The sequence below is a fragment of the Notolabrus celidotus genome, chromosome 10 (assembly GCF_009762535.1).
Source record: "Notolabrus celidotus isolate fNotCel1 chromosome 10, fNotCel1.pri, whole genome shotgun sequence".
NCBI lineage: Eukaryota > Metazoa > Chordata > Actinopteri > Labriformes > Labridae > Notolabrus > Notolabrus celidotus.
Genome location: NC_048281.1, coordinates 23,449,462 through 23,469,305, shown reverse-complemented (window position 1 = coordinate 23,469,305; position 19,844 = coordinate 23,449,462). Strand labels below are relative to the sequence as shown.

Sequence of the window (19,844 nt, the reverse complement as noted above, 5' to 3'; positions counted from 1 at the left end):
CACTTAATCCCATCCCACCCCCCACCTCAGTCTGTGCAGTCAGCTGTCTGCTTTCTGACATCAGACTCATGAAATGTATCCATCCACCCCGTGTTTGTGTGGTGGTGGTGTGCATGGACTTTTCTGGAGAGGTTATGGGAGGGGAGTCTTGACCCATTAAACAAGCTGTTAAAGAAATCCAGTAAGCTTGGTAACTGACCAGTGTCAGGTCTAAGAATAGATCGTCTGGTGGACAGATGATCCGTTGGACATCAAAAATGTAGACAAAGGATTTAAGCGACAGAAGGCTTGTCGCTATTAGCATTAGCAAACATGAATTCTCCAACAGAAACATTCCAGGTAACAGGTGGTGGCTGTCGTCTTGAGTTCCCCTCTCTGAATATTATGCAGCTGTGACTTTCACAACGTCACTACGCTTCTGCCCAGACCTCTATGAACAAGTGTCCCCCTCCTTAATCATGCATAAAAGGTGCAATTTAAATCTTGCTAAAGCCGCAGGAACTCAGCGTTGGAACACAGCCGGGGGGCTGCATTACATGAGAGAAACAGTAGGAGGGGGCTGCTTATTCCTTGTACACCTCTGGAGCTCTGACAGCAGCAGATCCATCAGAAAGATTTCTTGCAGTGAAAAGTCTCCTCCTCCTCCTTCTCCTCCTTCTCCCCCTCTCGCTCCCCATCGTCCTCTAGTTAATAAATCAACCCATAATTATCAGGGCGGTTGGTGACTAAGTCTTGGCCCATTTGGTTCAACAGCTGACCACATTACAGGGGACTGGGCTGTGTCCCGAAACAGAGCGACAGATTACAGCTTTCAGACATTAGCCTCTTGCTGACTACACCCACAGACCGAGGCAGCATGCTCCGCGAAAAAAAAGATTAAAAAGAAAAAAAAAAGAAAAGATGATAAAGCCAGAGGGTAACTGCTGGAAATCGGCACAGAGTGGAACCGTGTGGTCAAGATAATCCTTCAGTCTAAAGTGAGAGTGATACCTCCACGCAGAGCTGGCACACAGAGGCCTGCAATCTGGCTGAACAGGAGGACAGATGGGTGTTGCACACACACACACACACACACACACACACACACACACACACACACACACACACACACACAAACACACACACACTTACTCGCAACTGAAATAGCTGCTCCTCCTTGGACACCAGTTTACTATCATTGATTTTTTTGCTCAGTGTTTAACAGTTATCATATCACCCAAAGGGTTTAACACCAACAAGTCCAACCCACACACACACACATACACGCTCATACACGTACATACACACACACACACACACACACACACACACACACACACACACACACACACACGCACACTTGGATGAGTAGACTCCCAGTGGTCTGAATGAGTCCATCTGTGAGCCCCTGTGAAACAAAAGCAGAGTTTTGTGGGGTGACACAAGCGGCAGAGTTATGTTCTCGTCTGTTGCTCTGCTATGTTCTGTCACATCAAGCAGACAGATTTTACAGACTGTGAAATCTGTTCCTCTCTCTTCCACCTCGCTGCTCTTTTCTGTCTGATTTCCACAACACTTCTATTTGTGTCTCTATTTCTGTTCTTTAACTTTTTTTTGTCTCTCTTCAAGTCACTCTTTTTTTCTCTTTAAACACACACTGCACACCTCACGCAAACACAGAGTTTGGGTGAAAGCCATCCAAAGGTCTCTCTGAAATTGGGACAATTCCCAACTGACATCCCGTACGCCAGAGGCTTTATCTTTTTGCAGGAGTGTGTGTTTGTGTGTGTGTGTGTTTGCCGTGAACAAGCCAACAAACCTGTTTTCTCTTTCTCTGCACTGCCACCCTGCACACATGCAATGTCTCAGGGCAAACAACTGCATGCAAAATGAAAAAAAAGAGAGAAAGAGACAAAGGCCAGTGTGCAGACAGGCAACAATAACAAAAGCCATTAAGGAAGAAAATATTGGTGCAGATAGAAGCAGAATTGTGCAGAAAAAGCATTGAAAATCCTGAATTGCAGTTGGTCGTACCTTGTGCCAGCAGGCCTGATGTGACCATTAAACACACTCTTCAGTTCACAAACAAACAAACAGGACACAAGTGACACCGTACCTTACTGTAACATCTCCCTCGTTGTTCCTGATGCTTTCTTCCCAGCTGCAAAATAACATCCAGAGACAATCTGGGCTCAGCTGCAAAGATCTAAAAAACTCTGAAAGAGAGAGAGAGAGTGAGAGAGAAAGAAAACAACTCCCAAGTCTCTCTACTTCTACACCCATAGGCTGAAATCCTCCACTGACATCCCATCAGAGAGAGAGAGAGAGAGAGAGAGAGAGAGAGAGCAAGGAGAGAGAGGGGAGTGTGCCAGTTTGGGTGAATGAAGGGGGAGTAGCTGGAAGGAGGAGAGAGCATAAGTCAGTAGGGGAGAGAGAGGGAGAGATTTAGGAGTTACTGTATGTTTGTGAGAGGAAAAACAAAGCAGGACTAGAGTCAGGCAGGAGTTTCAATCTCTAATTACTACTCTGTATCAGGAGCCTATAAGCAGCTGGTGCACGGGAATGAGTGGCACAGGACATTTTACACACTGCACTCTGTCTGGTAGTGTGTGTGTGTGTGTGTTTGTGTGGGGGGAGAGCCTGTTGTGTGCTACTATTAGGGGGAGGAGAACCAAACAATCCAACAATGGGCTGAAAATGAAACCATATCGTGCAAACAGGAGGAGAAAAAAGCTGGTGTGGCAGATGTGCCGAGCTAGACGCCCCCTGCATACTATGTGCCTCGACCCCTTTCCTCTCATCCCTGAACTCCTTAAACCAGTTGTTCTCAAAGTGGGGTCCTGGGACCCCTGGGTGTCCGCAAACCATAGCGTGGGGGTCCGTGAAATAATTTGAATACAATTCTAATAAATTATAAAATTGTGCTGTGTCATTATAAAACAGCATATACACCTTTGTTATGATACCATTTAGTGGCTCAAAGGGATATGTGAGTCTTGCTACTGTTAATTTTCTGAAAGCGTTTAAGATCAATTACTTGAAAAGTATAAATGTTGTCATGTTGAGTCCTAAAGGAATGAAATGACCCTCTGTTTTAAAGTATACAAGTGGTATTTACATGATTCAAATTGAAGTGTTATCTGTTTATCACTATGGTACAGGTATGAAGTATTTACATTGATACGCTTTACAGTACAAATAGTTCCAAGGGCAACTAAGAGTGCAAATGGTAGTAAGCATGTGCTTTAGTGATGGGAAGTTCGGCTCTTTTCAGAGAGCTGGCTCTTTTAACTCTGCTCCCAAAGAAGAAACGCCTCTTTCGACTCCCGAACGGCTCTTAATTTAGGATCTTTTGTAGCCGTATGTTTTACCTTAACTTTGCAAAAACTAATGGTTTGTTTGTTGAAAACCCTTTTACGTACTGTGTTTTTATGAGAAGCCTTATAATTGCCCAATTTTGTGCATTTATTCTGTTACAAAACCATTCTGACCCTAACCCTAGGGTTAGGTTATGATTAGGGTTAGGGTTAGAATTAGGGTTAGGTTTAGGATTAGGGTTAGGGTTAGGGTTAGGGTTAGTGTTATGATTAGGGTTAGTAAGGGTTAGTGTTATGATTAGGGTTAGTTAGAATAGTGTTATGATTAGGGTTGGTTAGTGTTAAGGTCAGGGTTTGGGTTATGATAAGGGTTGGGGTTTGGGTTATGAGTAGGGTTAGTTAGGGTTAGGAATAGGGTTAGAGTTATGGTTAGGATTAGGTTTAGGGATAGGATAAGGGTTAGGTTTAGGGTTAGGGTTAGGATTAGGGTTAGGGTTAGGGTTAGGTTTAGGGTTAGGGTTAGGATTAGGGTTAGGGTTAGGGTTATGATTAGGTTTAGGATTAGGGTTAAGGTTAGGTTTAGGGTTAGGGTTAGGATTAGGGTTAGGGTTAGGGTTAGGATTAGGGTTAGGGTTAGGGTTATGATTAGGTTTAGGATTAAGAGGCCTTGAACTCAAAACAGTCAAATAATAACTACATATCACCACAGCTTACGGATATGAGAAACAATCGTACGACGTGTATTTTTTTTTTAAAGTTTGACTCCAGCGACAGAGTTTTTGACCTATACTACAATTAGCCACCAGGGGGAGCAGTTTCTATGGAAGCCTCACTTCCAGCCGAGCGAGAGGATGTCCATTTTTTTTACAGTCTATGATATTTACAGTCATGGCAGTATTCAACATTTGAGATTACAGTACTTTTTAAAAAAATCTCACAACCCCCAATTAGTGTCTGCAGCCCCCAGGGGGTCCCGACCCCCACTTTGGGAACCCCTGCTCTAAAGGATGAGTCGGTTATTTGTTAGGATCCTGTGGCTTCTCTTGAGGATAAATGTCATTACGGTCGAGTATTAGGGCTGCCTTGTGGGAGACAAAAAGATTACAAGATTAAAATTGTACATTTATGAGAACAATCTTAGTTAATAATTCTAGTTCTTAATTCTAAGAACTCTGTACAGCAGCCTGTAGCTGCCTGAACTCAAATAAGGAATGTGGAGCATTTTGTGGCACCCATGTAGCGGGCACCCCGGGTTCAAATCCAGCCTGTGACTCCTTTCCCTCATGTCATTCCCCCACTCTCTCCCAGTTTCCTGCACTATCCACTGTCCTCTCCCTCTATCAATAAAGGTGTAAAAGCCCCAAAACTATAACTTAATGAAACAAACAAACAAACATCTGACTACCCAATCCTTTAGCACATCAGTGACACATTGTCATAAGTATCAGGATCCCTACAGTGCAAGACACTAAGTCTAGTCTGAATACAGGAGGCCAATAGGCAGCCTGTGCATGCTTCAACAACCGCTGTTTGTCCTCAGCTGTTGAGTGTAACTTCACAAGATGATCCACGTTCCTCAATTTAGAGCAGGTGCTGGCTGCTCTTCTGATGTCCTCTGTGTTCCTTTAGCCTACATGTAGATTAACCAAAGCCTGTTACGACTTCTTTCTCATAAAATTACAACTTTAAATTCATACGAGTTAAATCTCGTACATGGATGAATTTCTCTCATCAATTTATGACTTTAATCTTGCAAATTTACAAATTCATAAGACTCTTTTTTTTACTTTCTTCTTTTAGAATAAAGACTTTATCTTTGTGGTATTAAATCTTTATTATTATCGTAACTCTATGTGGCCCTATCCTCTATCGTACATTTTTAACCTTACTGTCTTGTGATTTTATTATGCTGCCCAACCAGTATTAGCTTGCTACTGTGGCTGTGAACTTGATATCCATTATACCTGCTGAGCAATGCTTTAACATTGTAGTTTTAAGCATGCTAGCATCATTTAGTTCATAGCACTACTGTGCCTGAGCGTTAAAGATGTGTCCAAAACACGAAAACCAACTTTTGACTTTTTGTAGAATGAATATCGGACATAAACAAATGCCAAAATGTATCATAAGGTGACTCAGAACAAAAAAAAAGAAAGAAAATTGAGTACAAACACTGAGGATAGAGGGAAAAAACAATTCCTTTTTGACTTCCTGCTTTGACATTAACACAGATGTACAGTATCTCACAAAAGTGAGTACACCCCTCGCATTTCTACAAATATTTAATTATATCTTTTCATTGGACAACACTGAAGAAATGACACTTTGATATAATGTAAAGTAGTCAGGGTACAGCTTGTTTAACAGTGTAAATTTACTGTCCCCTCAAAATAACTCAAAACACTGCCATTAATGTCTAAACCACTGGCAACAAAAGTGAGTACACCCCTAAGTGAAAATGTCCACATTGGGCCCAAAGTGTCAATATTTTGTGTGGCTACCATTATTTTCCAGCACTGCCTTTGTGAAGGGAGGGGATCATGCTCTGCTTCAGTATGTCACAGTACATGTTGGCATTCATTGTTCCCTCAATGAACCGTAGCTCCCCAGTGCCGGCAGCACTCATGCAGCCCCAGACATGACACTCCCACCACCATGCTTGTCTAAAGGCAAGACACACTTGTCTTTGTACTCCTCACCTGGTTGCCGCCACCCACGCTTGACACCATCTGAACCAAATAAGTTTATCATAGTCTCATCAGACCACAAGACATGGTTCCAGTAATCCATGTCCTTAGTCCGCTTGTCTTTAGCAGATTGTTTGCAGACTTTCTTGTGCATCATCTTTAGAAGAAATGTGAGAGGTGTACTCACTTTTGAGACACTGTAAGTGTAACTGTTTGTTGTCAGGTTGATTCTTTGGCACGCAGCATTAGTAGTGTCTGAATTTGTGTTTTTAAACAAACTGGAAGAAAGATGAGGGTACAGTGGCAAAGGGAAGGCACAGTTAATGTTTTCAGTGTACACAAACTGCACACAGACTGCAGCCCTTACATATGTGTGAGTGTTTGTGTGTGGCGGTAGGGGGGGTATTTTAGCCTGACATGAAAACACACCCAGACAAATGTTCCTGGTTCTGTTTGTGCTTCCAAAGCTCCATCTCAGAGCCATAAAGCAGCAGAGTGTGGGAGTCAGGAGATGGAGAGAGTTAAGGGGGCCACAGATCTGGCAAACTAAAATCTTTCCTTCCTCTCATCCATGTAATGTCCCTCCTCTCCTCTGAAATAGGCTGATGTCCTTGAGAAGAACTGCAAGGCAAGAGAGGAAAAAATCATCAAGATGTGCTCAAACGGAGACAACTTTGAGTCTTTTTCTCACCCGTATGTAGATGGCAAGCCTGGTGTTTCATCATGGTTTGATTCCAGGCAGAGGCAGAACCGTATGAATTATAGATCAGCTTATATTCCCGCGGATCCTACATTGTCAGGAGAGAGAAAAAACAGAGCCTAATCTACTTTAACACTGTTCTAAACAAATAAACCTCTCAATCTGCTCAGTCACGTTTTTCAGATCACAAATAATTAGTGTCTTCTCCCGCTGAATCGATTAAAAACCTTCAGCATGGCAAGTAAGCGCAAAAACACGGTGTTTGGACTTTAGAATGACGGATGGCACAATCCAGTCTGTTGATAAACCAAATCCTCACTTAAATGAGAAATCCACTCAGTACTGCTGCCAGTTCAGCTGCAGGGCTCTGGATCAGCCTGATTACTTTGGGCTGACTGCGGCAGATCAAAGTAATACCCAAATACTAGAGGAGAACGTACATGGAACAACCTTGTAGTACACTGAAGCACAGCCAGTGACTGCTGTACATTTTGACTGTATTTAGGAGAGGCAATCAGAGTGCAAATGTGCATATTTATGAGAGTCTGTGCACGTGCGAGTCTATGCCCTCTTGTAAAAGCTTGCAGTGAGAGCCGAAGTGTCTTAGTGCAGAAAAGGAGCATGCTGGGTTTTATAATCAGGATTCAGGGATCACCTTTAGCCACTGTCATCAGTCAAACCTGTCCTAAGGCTCCCAGACAGGGAGGGAGGGAGCGAGGATGGGAGGGAGGAGGAAATGAAAGGACAAATGGGGACACAGAGAGGCTAATATCCACGTTTACCACGAGTGCCGCAGTCTGAAAAATGGGAGAAGAAAGGATACTCCAAGGGACTGAGCTGGATGATTCCAGAAAATACACCACTCCCTCCTACAAGCATGAAACATTCTGTAACCTTGAGAAATGTAACAAAATAAAGCTTGTTTTTTTTTTTTTTTACCTAAATGGGCGGTAATCCTGTTTACCTTCTATGGAAATGTTATATTTTTAGCTCTGAAGACAGGGCCAGTTGAATCATCTTTCAAAACAGAGAGATATGAGGAGTGTTGTTTCAGTCTTGGGGCTGGTTTTATGCCCAAGCAGCAGGGACGGCTATAGCTGGAGGCAGTTTGTTATTGGTTGTCCGTCTGTCTCTTTGTTGTGAATTCGTTCTCAGAGGAACGCTGAGAGAAATATGTTCAACATTAACACCAACTTTAAACGCATCTTGGTGATCAAAGATCTCAGTGACATCTCACATCGACATAATTTCAGATGACTAACACGATCAAATTCATGAAGTGATAATAAGGCTTTGGTACTGAAAAACAGTTCCATTTTAGAAATGGTTCCAAATTTCTCAGATTCGATAAAGCACGTGCATTTTGGTTCCTCTTTTTGGTTCCTAACAGGGACATAAATCTTCAGGGATTTAACTTCAGTAAGATTTCTGCAGTCCACAGGAAGTTTCTTCCAGGACTTGCTTTGTCGGCATAACCTTATGTCACATGTGACGCAAGCAGTTAAAAAAATATGCGAGAAGAGGATCATGGTGGACCCATAGACAGTATAAATAATGGACGTAGTATCCGTGATGAATTTGAAGTACTGTTTTGAAGCCAGTCGTCGGCGGGAACCATATTGGATATACTGAACCTAACCCAACTGCTGTCGAGCTAGTGTGAGGTAAAGAGGCGGGCTTTGAGCCTCCTAGCCAACAGCTACAGTGTTCCCGCCTGTGAATCAAGTCAGCTGTGCCTCTCATAATGGAAAACTTGTAGTCTTAATATCTTCGAAATTGGCACTTCCGCATTGACTTCAATTCTCACGGCTGAAGGTTGCCGCTTGGGTGGACCGCAAAAAACATCCAAAGTTTGGCTAAGCAATGCTAAAAGTGAAACCCACACAGCACAAGGGGGAAGCACATCCATTATGACATTCACTTCAAAACAGCGTCTGTCTTCAATGTGCTGCGTTCTCCTGTTCATAATATAGTTTCGTAATTTCTTTGATCTGTCCTGATAAGAAGGAGAAATGTTTAATGAAGGAAAAAAGAAAAATCAATATCACAGTTGACAGTTAAGTTAAAGAGCCTAAATTTCCAAACAATAAAGGCAGGCTAACTTTTGTTCTTGTAGTATTCATTATTTTTTTTATTCTCGGGGAATAATGGAATTGAAATCAGGAATTGTTAAAGGTGACATATCACGCTTTTTTCATCAATATATATTGGTCTAAGAGGTCCCCAAAACATGTCTTTAAAGTTTATGCTCAAAAAAACACTTTGAAATCAGATTTTGGCATGCCTGAAAAGCCCTCTTCTTCAGTCCTCCTCAGAACACTCTGTTTTCTCTCTGACCACGCCCCCTCAGGAAGTGGATGTGCCTCGGCTCTCCAGCACGTTGTTCTAATGTTTACATGTTGGCTGAATATACATGGCTGCTCAGAGATCACGTTACTTTAACCCTCTGAATCTGATCCAGAATCTGATCCTGACGGAGAGGCGCCTGTAGCAGGACCTTTCTGAAGGGTTGGTCACAGATTTAGTGTTTCTTGTTGTTTTATTTATCAGTATGTCGACGTGTGTCTTGGTACACAGCTACGAACATGTAGCTATGTGGCTATGCTAACTAGCGCTAGCACTTATCCATGATAAATAAAAATCATCCACTAGATCTTCAAATCTGCAGACGTGGGGAGTCAAACTGACCTCTGCCAGAAAGGCAGCAGGACCTTTTATGAAGGATTGGTCACAGATTTAGTGTTTCTTGTTGTTTTATTTGTCAGTATGTAGATGTGTGTCTTGGTACACAGCTACAGCTACGACATGTAGCTATGTAGCTATGCTAACTAGCGCTAGCACTTATCCATGGCAAATAAAAATCATCCACTAGATCTTCAAATCTGCAGAAGTGGGGAATAAAACTGACCTTTGTGTTTATTAAGACAGCCTACAACTAGCATGCCTCCCTCCTAAGCTCCTTGTTAGCACACATTTGTGCAGGTAATGAAAAACGGAGGGGGGATTCAGTATTATTTTATACAGTCTATGGGCTGAACAAGCTCCGAGCTCTGACTCCGTGACAGACCGGATATTGTTGTGACGTAACAAAAACACGGAAGTCTGAAACGGCTCGTTTCACACACATTTACAGAAAGGTGGAGAAATCAAAACAGGGGCAGAATGGATTTTTTTCATTCTCGGGGGGTTTGTAGACATGCCAGGGTCACATATTTCAGGTAGAGAACCATTAAAAGTCCATTTTGCATGATATGTCACCTTTAAGAACTGGAATTGATTAGCAGAACCGAAAACAGTAATGGAATCGCTAAAATTGAAAGGTTGCCCAACCCTAGTGAAAACGTTTTCATCCAAGATGGCCGCCTGTGAACGTCACCATGATGCCCTCATGTCCTGGAAAAACTGATTTCTGGCTATTATTCCATGCCGTTTTGTGAAAATGTCAGAAATCCCTGCGGGGAATATTTTTCAAATTTCCTCCAAACATCCTCTTGCATAAATAAAATCTTTGTGGTAAAAGGTCAAAGGTAATATCTTAGCAACTCCTGCAAGAAATTTTATTTGAGCTGATTCGATTTTATTTGTCATTTGTCTTGGGGAACAATTCTTCTCTTTTCTCGTAACCTTGGTTGTTCTGCTTTTGTGCAAGGTTTTTCTAAAAATCACCCTGCTGGGAGAGAGAGAGAGAGAGAGAGAGAGAGAGAGAGAGAGAGAGAGAGAGAATTTAAATTTCCATTTTTTTATCAGTGAATTATTATTATCATCATAATAAGACTTTACTCTATTTGTAACTTCTTGAATTTTTTTTCTGTTTCATCTAGTCTTCCATTGGCTACTTATTTGTACTCAGGGTAGTGTGTTCTTCCAAATATTTTTACTAAACAAATGTATTCTAATTTTTATTACACTGGTGACTACAAACTGTACCTCCATTGGAGGCATACAACTAAGACAAGAAATAAGCAAAATCTTCACATTAACAATCATTAGCAAACTCCTTGGATTCAAAGACGTTATAAATAGTATATTCTCTGACTTTGTCCGTACAGCTCATTATGTTATCTATCTTCCTGTGTGAAATATGATGAGCTGTGTGCTCTTGCAACATGTGTGTGGCTGTGTGAAGTTCACACAGTGCCAGCATGTGTACACAGCAGGTCTCATTTCCTGATTCTCCGGTCAGATGCTGGTTTCTCTTTTGAGAGGCGAGCCCACAATGACATCAGCTTCCGCCAACACACCAGCCGTCACCATGGCACCACACAAAGACATTTCAGGCGCAGAGGGAGGAGGGGGGGAGCATCATGCTTGACACATTTATAGGAGGGGTCTGCCCCCCCCCTCTTCTCTTATACCCTCCTCCTCCTCCTCCACGTTTTTCTTTTTCTGGATTGGTGTTTGTTCAGCCGCCCGCTCTGTTTGCCAGGTCATCTAAGAGCCCCTCTGACTTCCATTGGCTGTAGTACTCTAAGCCTGGCTCTCTCTCCCTCTCTCTTCTCTCTTCCCTTCCGCTTGCTCTTCCACTAATGGTAACAGCTATCCATTAAGTCCATTTGAAATCTTTCTTTCCCAGCTTTCTATTTTTGACTTTCTTCCTCCCTCCCCCTCTGTGGATCTCCCTTCTTGTCAAATGGAGCCATGACTCTGAGGGCAAAATGCATGCTGAAGTAGTGACCACCCACTGGGCTTTGTCTAACTCTTTGCCCCAGTGGACAGAAGGCCTGTGTGTGTTTGGTCTGTGTGAGTGTGTGTGTGGATGAGAGAGAGAGAGAGAGTTACATAGAGAGGGAGGAACACACTTGACCATGTGACATGGTACCTGAAAACCTGCTACACTACAAAAAAATACACATTCAATATTTTGGCCCAAAAAAAATGCCTCCCAATGTTTGTTAACAAAGCAGTAACCTTCCACCATGAAAAAAATGAAACCGATGAAGAAAAGCTGAAAACTGCAGTTAATTGAGTGTCCACTTGAGGCTGGCTCCAGAAGTACCAGAAACCACATACACACCCATTCAAAAAACTTGATCTTTAAAGCGAAAATAAACATGTTTATAGCCTGGTACAAAATAATGGTTCCGCTCTGAATAGCTAATTAAGTTTTTCCTAATTAAAGGCATAGTTGACTTGACTGAAAGGCAGGCACTCTGTTAGAGTTAGCTGTTAGCAAAGAGGCTCCACGTGTTTGTGTCGTACTAGATCCACCAAAGCTAGGTTGACTCAACATTTCTGGACGATAGGCTTCATAACTCCACTTCAGAAAAAAGAGACTACTTCCAACTATTATACATCTCTATGGGGTTAACATAGCGAGACATTATGTGGTAAAATTACTTTATTTTTGTAGGCCAACACTATTTTGATAATCCCATTTTGCTTCAGAGGAATAAGGCCTATCAAGAAAAACACACAAAAATATTTATTTTTTCAAAGTTATGATTCTTCTTGTTTATCATTATAGTATTCTTTCATTGGCAAATAACCTAAATGTGAATTGCAATCTCATTTATCTGTATTTACAATAATGATGAATTATGTAAAATCAGCAAAGTGGTGATTTTTTCAATTCATATTTTCATTATATCTATTTCCTCAGTAACGCACCGTCTAGACCAGGTGTGTCAAACATGCGACCCATGGGTCAAAACCGGCTGGTGGCCTAGTGGTCTAAGCGCCCCACATACAGAGGCTACAGTCCTTGTCGCAGGGGTCGCCAGTTCGATTCCCAGCGGCGACCATCTCCTGCATGTCTTCCCCCGCTCTCTACTAAAGGTGAAAAAGACCCAAAAAATATATAAACAAGTAAAGTAACTACTATTTGAAATTTGTCCTCTGGGGGGGTCGCATAAAATCATAGTGCTGACGGAGCACCCTGAACGCTGCTTCTTTTTCTGGACTTTTTTTTCTCAAAGTGAGAAAATGGATGACTTGCTGTTTGCATAATCCGGTTGAGATTCATAAAGACTTTTTAGAGAACTATAAGATGATCCACTAACTACTAACACCAGCACCAGCACTATACCCCTGCATACAACACTGTCCACAAGCAAACTGTTCATGCTGGAGCTGAGGGGTCCACAATAGTCAAGTTTACCTTGTTCATTATTATAATCTCTGTTCTTTTGCAGTAAACATTACACTCTGTGTCAGGTGAATGGATGACCTGTGTGTTTGGTGTGTTCGCAGCAGGTTTCAGGGCTTAAAGAGTAAAATAATCTGTCGACTATGAGACTCATCATGGCAAAAAATACAACAGCTGTTTTTGTAGAAAGATAGTTCATTAAATGTGAACATTTTCAGGATGTACTTTACATTTTCCCTTTGTTTTAGTGCAAAAAAGTAAAATTTGTCATTATTTATAGGTTATTATGTTATGATTTTACTAGTCCGGCCCACTTCAGATCAACTTGGGCTGTGTGTGGCCCCTGAACTGAAAGGAGTTTGACACCCCTGGTCTAGACGGTCCATCTACACTCGAGCCAGGTCCCGCTGTGAATAAAGGCCTCTACAAATCCAGCCTCCCTTACTATGTTAGGTGACGGTTGGGTAAAAGCAGTCTCTTGCTGAGCTTTTGACCCAGGCAGGGTGAATACATTTCCACCATTACCACAGACTTGTTGTGATATCAACACAAACATGCTTTTACCTCCATTGCATATTAATTCACCTGACTGTCAGGTGGTAGACATCAGCCAATCAGCTGGCAGTCACTGCTTTTAACTCCAACAGAAAACAGTTCAGTAAAAGAAACAGTACTGAGTTTAAAAACTAATCGTAAAAGTGAACAAAAAACAAAAACACTAAATTTCAGTAGCACGAGTCAATGTAAGTAGCTACCTTCCACCTCTGCTGGTCCAGTGTTTACATGTTTCAAAGAATGTCATCCTTACAGCTGTGTGATTCAGCAGCAACCTATTCGGCAGACTCTCTCATACATGACCTCCCAAAGTGTGCCTTTAATTTGTTTATTGAGTTGTTGCCGTAGTTGTTAGCTCTTTTTTAAGCAAGTTGACAACAATTTACCTTCCTTACACTCTCTGCCTCCTTCCTTCATGTACAGCTGGAGGAATTAGCAGTGACATCACAAACAGGAAGTTTCAATCCGATTTTTTCTTTGGACTTTTTCTCATGAAAGTTTAACACTACCACTCAAGTTTGGACTTTCAGACTTCTTACATTGGGAATTTAAGGCTCCATGCAAAGAAGTACACTTAATTCACAGAATAATCTCTCTAAAAGTTTGTACAAGCTCACGGAAAAGTACTGATAATAACCCATTGGCTAATACATGTTGGCATCAGCCCCATGGTGTATCTCCCTGTGCCTCTAGCGTAATGTAATATGAACTGAAATAAACATCAATTGAAGATACTTCACTGTTTTCTCCAGATACTTCAGGCATTACAAATTCATTGAGCAGCAGCGTCTTTGAACACGCAGTCTTCATACGCTTTAATCTAAAAATAGGAACTTATGCCAGATTTCCAGTGTTCCTGCTCAACCCTGGCTCCACTTCTCTCTCTGCACACTAAAGTGTTTCCTTCTTGTGGCTGTTGACGGAATGACAACCCCCCCAATGACTCCAGATGATGTCATCTCTGGTGCAAAACCTGTGACTTTATTGCATCTGAATGTGCAATCAATATCATATATTGGCTAGGGTTGCAAAATTCCAGGAATTTTCAAAGTTGGAAACTTTCCATGGGAATAAACTGGAATAAACCAGGAATTTACTAAATTGAAGGTTGTCTCTTAATAGGATACTTAAATATAGTTGAGGAAAATGTATTTTAGCATAATCCTGACTAAAACAAGCAGATTTCATGCAAGTACAGTTGAATATCTATGCTATTCCTCAATCACATGCACATAGCACACTGCATACTGCAGGGCTATCGAGAACATGCACTGTGCATTCCTCCATCACATGCACAGATTATTTCTATTTTGGATGGATGTCTGCTTGTAACAAAATAAATATTTAGGCTTGGATATGATACCTTTCCATTAAATTACCCTCAATTCACAGTTAGTTCCCATAATTCCCATAATGGAAAGTTTCCAATTTGGAATATTTCCAAAATTCCCCAGCTTAACTTCCCATGGAAATTTACCGGAAATGTTCCACCCCTGTGCAACCCTAATATTGACTAATGTGATTTAAAATGATGGCTCTCAACTGATAGACTTAACCACTGTGGTTTAATTTATCAAAACCTTAAGACATGTGAGAGAATTTATATCCTACTGACACAGATATGAATAATGCAACACCACACACTAGCTGTAAAAACATCTGATGGATCAACTACAAGTCCGACATAGTCTTTCATCTGTGATTATATGAAGTTCTTGATCACAGTTTTTACAGTTCTTTGTCTTACAGTAGGGTAAAAACTGATAGGCACACATTTATAGGTGTATTGCAGGAAATGTGCGTCTTTGCTCCTCCTCCACCAAAACAGCTTCTTTGTGGTGGCACATTATACCAGTTTGATGGCACCCAGGAAGGTGTCCTCACCACCCAGGGACACGTTGGCTGTGGCACGAGGAATCAGCAGCTCCAAGTGGTCCCCAGCCTCCAGGTTTACCATACCTGAGAGATGCAAATTAAAAATGAAGACAATGAGCGATATTTTTTCTTATTTCCTGCCATAAACAGCTAAATCAAAAAGCTAAATTAATGCCAGACATATGCAGCCAGTTCACATATCAGAGAAAAACACCCTGACTGACCTTCCGTACCAGCTGTTTAAAACAAAAAAAAAGAAGGGGTGTTGGGGGTTGGAAAGAGGTCATGTCTGGACATAAACAATAAGAGAGGCTCACCTCCTGTGTAGCAGGTGTTAAAAGGGGCGTCTAGGTTCATGTTCTGGATGCAGCGGAACAGGATCACATATTGAGACTCATTTCCCACCACGTTCCTCTTCCTCCGAATCACCACGTGGCCCATTGCAAAGGTGCTGTCCATGTAGAAGACCTGAACACATCAGAAAATCACATCAATGACGTATGGTAGAGGTACAGGGTTTGTTATCATGTATAAACAGTCACAGAGCATTTGACGCCTTCTATATTATGCATGCAACATTTGCATTTTCTCCTCTTTATCTGACCTTTCTTCAAGGTCTGTTAACCCACTGACTGCTTGAATCGAGCACACCCTTGTTTTTTGTTTTTTTTCCTGCAATCCATGTAGACAGGCTTCTCTCCTATGTGAGATACAGTGATTGGCTAACAGCATTGCAGCGCCCTCTTGTGTTAAAACTATGACAAGACAACAAAAGGAGCTACCTGACTGTAGACATAGTAGAAGCCCTCCTCTCTGACTAACATGCCGTCTCCTTCTACCTCCAGAGCCGTTCCTCTCCTCAGTCCGGTCTGCCAGGGGATGCCTGTGTGTGGCTCTGAGGTAAAATCTAGATAATAGAAGAGATGGTAAAACACTTTAAACAAGAACACTTCCAAACAGCCATCTAGTTTCAAAACAGTTACTGAAGTTGCTGTTTAGGGATACTGAATATATGTTCATGCTGCAGTTAGTTCTCACCGACTAATTTGATTGGACGACAGTCATTCTATGAGTTCTGATTTACAGTATAACAGCATGTGGACTGAAATAAACTACTTCCATTAAGTGTTCTAAATGTTGTTACTTATTGTTACATCATCTCTCTCTTCATCTCCCTCTATCCGTCTTTCCAACCCCAACTCAGTCAAGGGAGATGTCTGTCTAACATGAGTCTGGTTCTGCTCAAGGTTTCAAGACTAACAAAACACAGGCAGACAAATCAAGACTAACAAAACACAGGCAGAAAAAATCAAGACTAACAAAACACAGGCAGACAATATCAAGACTATGAAAACACAGGCAGAGAAAATCAAGACTAACAAAACACAGGCAGAAAAAATCAAGACAAACAAAACAGGCAGAAAAAATCAAGACTAACAAAACACAGGCAGAAAAAATCAAGACTAACAAAACACAGGCAGAAAAAATCAAGACTAACAAAACACAGGCAGAAAAAAATCAAGACAAACAAAACAGGCAGAAAAAAATCAAGACAAACAAAACAGGCAGAAAAAAATCAAGACAAACAAAACAGGCAGAAAAAAATCAAGACAAACAAAACAGGCAGAAAAAATCAAGACTAACAAAACACAGGCAGAAAAAAATCAAGACTAACAAAATACAGGCAGACAATATCAAGACTAGCAAAACACAGGCAGATAAAATCAAGACTAACAAAATACAGGCAGACAATATCAAGACTAGCAAAACACAGGCAGATAATATCAGGACTAACAAAATACAGGCAGACAATATCAAGACTAACAAAACACAAGCAGACAAATCAAGACTAACAAAATACAGGCAGACAATATCAAGACTAACAAAACACAAGCAGACAAATCAAGACTAACAAAATACAGGCAGACAATATCAAGACTAACAAAACACAAGCAGACAAATCAAGACTAACAAAACACAGGCAGACAAAATCAAGGCTAACACTGTCTCACTGTAACTTGCTAAATGCTGCAAAGTGCTCTACTCATAGTGGTTTAAGATGAGATCAGACTGAATCCTGTCCGTAAGATGGGACTGGATCTTACCCTGTCTTGATGTTGGGTCTTTGTTAATAATCTAACAAAGAGTACGGTCTAGACCTGCTCTGTTTGTAAAGCGTCTTGGATAACATCTGTTGAGATTTGGCAGTGGCACTTTATAAATAAAGATTGATTGATTAATGTGACTTGATCAAAGTTACAAAATTGCAAACTTGGCACTGAAAAGATACACTTAAAATGATTTGAATGAAAGCTTGAATTTTAATATGTAGACGGACACAAAGTGCTGTAGCTGCTGTGTGCGAGAACATTTATTTATAGCATAGCTACAGCCCAGCCAAGTCGCTGAACTAGTGATGATGGCAGAGCTAAATGAATGATTGAAATAATGAAAAACTTTGAAGTCTTTACAAGTGTATAGGCAATATTAGTGATATGTCATTATTTATAACTAGCAGTACTTGTAGAACTGTACAATAATAAACAATAATACACTTGAGATCATGCTGTTATGCCTTGTATCAGCACGGATTGGGCTCATTTTCACCAAACAGCACTTTCTCTCCTGATACGCTTTTAAAAAAAACAAACATTCATATTGAGATTTGAAACTTTACACCAAATATACCAAACAAAACAGCTTTGAAATAGTTTCTAAAACTGTATATAATTAAAATAAAAACGTACGAATACAAACAAACTGTCACAGCTTAACTTAGGCTTACTGTACCTTTACTGAAGGTTTTCCTGTCACTGTTTGCCAACAACTGCAGGCAAGGCTGAGAAACTGTAACATAAAGACAAATAAAGAAACGTTCAAACTTATACATATAGATATATAATGTCTGCCTCTGTTCTCATCCTCTCCATCTTTTTATTCCTCTCTAGGCAACAACTCCAATCAGCCCTTTGTGGCAGTAAACGTCGCACCCGAGGGACTTTGAGAAACATTCAGCTGACAGTAAGAACATTCACACTATTAATATAAAGTGAGCACTAAGAGATGCTTCCAATTTCTCACTTCATTATTCTTCAGGATGTTAGCACCACAGCTGATAAGTCACTCACATTTGGCTGTTTCAAATAACACTGTTGTGAGTTTTTTCTTCCCTGAATCAGGCGTCTGAGAATCAAACACTGAATGATATATTTTGTAATTTAAACTATATAGCAATATTGACTTGAAACTGGTGATATCTGAACAATGAGGAAAGAAAAGACCTCAGTCGACATCATAAAAAGGATTAATTACATCCTGTTGGCAGGTGAACAAATTAATCTTTAAAGCAGCCGTCTTAAACTGCAGACAAGAAGAACTCATAGCTTTATCTTACCGTTAACGTTATTGAGTAAATCATCAAGCTCATGTTCAGCCTACCATCTGGCTGTCCTCCAGAGGCCAACCTTCTTCTTCTTATCATAGGGGGAGCATGTTGAGCCCCCGGATGGTGTGGTGGCTCCTGGCTGCTGCTCCTGCTGTTGAATTTTGCAGTCTAGAGTGAAACAAGAATGAAGACCAACTCATTCAAGCAAAAATATCTTTATAACCTGTGGAAGTGAGATATTAGTTGTTAGGGACCTGCTGTCTCTCACCTGGCTTCCATGTCTGGACTCTCGTCCCTCCTCTCTCCTGCGACCGACCTCTGATCTGAGTCCCTCTACCTCTGCTCTGAGAGCCACTAGTTGGTACAGAGACAAAGCTGAAAGAGAGGAGGAGGTGATGGCAGCGAGTGTCAGCAGAAAAACAAGCCAAGACAGCCTCCCTTCACCTGCCTTTAGCTCAGTCTCTGGCTCCACATCCAAAACGGCCATCGCAGGGCCTGAGCTTACGCTGGCAGCATGACTGCTCTCTTGATTGAACTTTGCTGCCTCTCTTTTGACAGATCTAGGCGAAGAGTGTTTGCTTCTGTCGACAATTTTATCTCTAGAGGCTGTAAGTTAATTCCAGTCTTACAGCATCGCTGTATTCCTAAACTTTCGTTTCTGTTCTTCAGCAGCCGGTTCTAGCGCAGTCTGAAGGACTTTCAAAACCAAGTACAGTACAAAAAAGGGCAAAACAGCTTCCCTCTCTTTGTTCCGCCTCAGCTAACCACGGAGTTCCTCCCTGTCCAGCAGCCCTGACAAATGTATCTCTCCTTCCTCTTCATCCTGCTGAAAGGAAGGACAGTCTTGGCAGCAGGGTGTGAAATAGTCCGATACGGAAACGGGGGATTTGTCTTACACAGAGACACGCAAATTACTGACGCTGAAAATTTTTAATTTGAAGGCTAAAAAGCCAACATGCACTGTAAAAAGAGGAAGTGCAAAAATAACTATAACTGAACCAAAACAAAAACAAACTGAAGAATCTAAAATCTGAAGAATGCCAAGTACAAGAACTTTATTACTCTTACATTAATAAAAGCTTTTTACACAGAAAAACAATCAACATAAGCCATTTTAATGTACCAATTTATTGCATGTTACAGTACAGAAAATAGAAAGTGAAAATGTGTGCTTACAAAAGAAGTCATCAACATCGTTTTGGAAATAGAAAACAAAATGGAAAAACCCCGCCAACTGATTGCTTCATACTGAAGATAAAGA

The 19,844-nt window shown here is 41.2% G+C and overlaps 3 protein-coding genes across 5 annotated transcripts in view; 1 reads left to right on the top strand and 2 right to left on the bottom strand.

The window, feature by feature from the left end:
- The window catches only part of myo16 (myosin XVI), a 149,958-nt gene extending 147,675 nt beyond the window's left edge, over window positions 1-2,283 (bottom strand). Inside the window, exon 1 of one of the 2 annotated variants that reach the window (XM_034693375.1) lies at window positions 2,096-2,283. The gene's annotated coding sequence lies outside the window, so the exon portion shown is untranslated. The remainder of the gene's footprint in view (window positions 1-2,095) is intronic. The other variant, XM_034693379.1, reaches the window with a different exon arrangement.
- The window catches only part of LOC117819877 (transmembrane protein FAM155A), a 182,632-nt gene that overhangs the window by 7,908 nt on the left and 154,880 nt on the right, over window positions 1-19,844 (top strand). Inside the window, exons 2-3 of one of the 2 annotated variants that reach the window (XM_034693382.1) lie at window positions 16,044-16,098; window positions 18,147-18,219. The gene's annotated coding sequence lies outside the window, so the exon portion shown is untranslated. The remainder of the gene's footprint in view (window positions 1-16,043; window positions 16,099-18,146; window positions 18,220-19,844) is intronic. The other variant, XM_034693383.1, reaches the window with a different exon arrangement.
- On the bottom strand, window positions 14,870-19,415 carry tnfsf13b (TNF superfamily member 13b). Its single transcript, XM_034693385.1, has 6 exons — window positions 18,852-19,415; window positions 18,637-18,751; window positions 17,989-18,045; window positions 15,981-16,105; window positions 15,516-15,666; window positions 14,870-15,282 (listed from the first exon to the last, which is right to left on the bottom strand). The coding sequence occupies exons 1-6, from the start codon at window positions 19,068-19,070 to the stop codon at window positions 15,170-15,172; spliced, it is 780 nt and encodes a 259-aa protein (XP_034549276.1). The 5' UTR covers window positions 19,071-19,415; the 3' UTR covers window positions 14,870-15,169.

Excerpts from the sequence above, each read along its gene's own strand:
- tnfsf13b (XM_034693385.1), bottom strand. The coding sequence starts at position 19,070 with ATGGCCGTTTTGGATGTGGAGCCAGAGACTGAGCTAAAGGCAGGTGAA. Across the intron at positions 18,046-18,636 it reads CTCTGGAGGACAGCCAGATG|TTTCTCAGCCTTGCCTGCAG; the intron begins GTAGGCTGAACA and ends TTTATGTTACAG. Across the intron at positions 15,667-15,980 it reads TCTACTATGTCTACAGTCAG|GTCTTCTACATGGACAGCAC; the intron begins GTAGCTCCTTTT and ends TGATGTGTTCAG.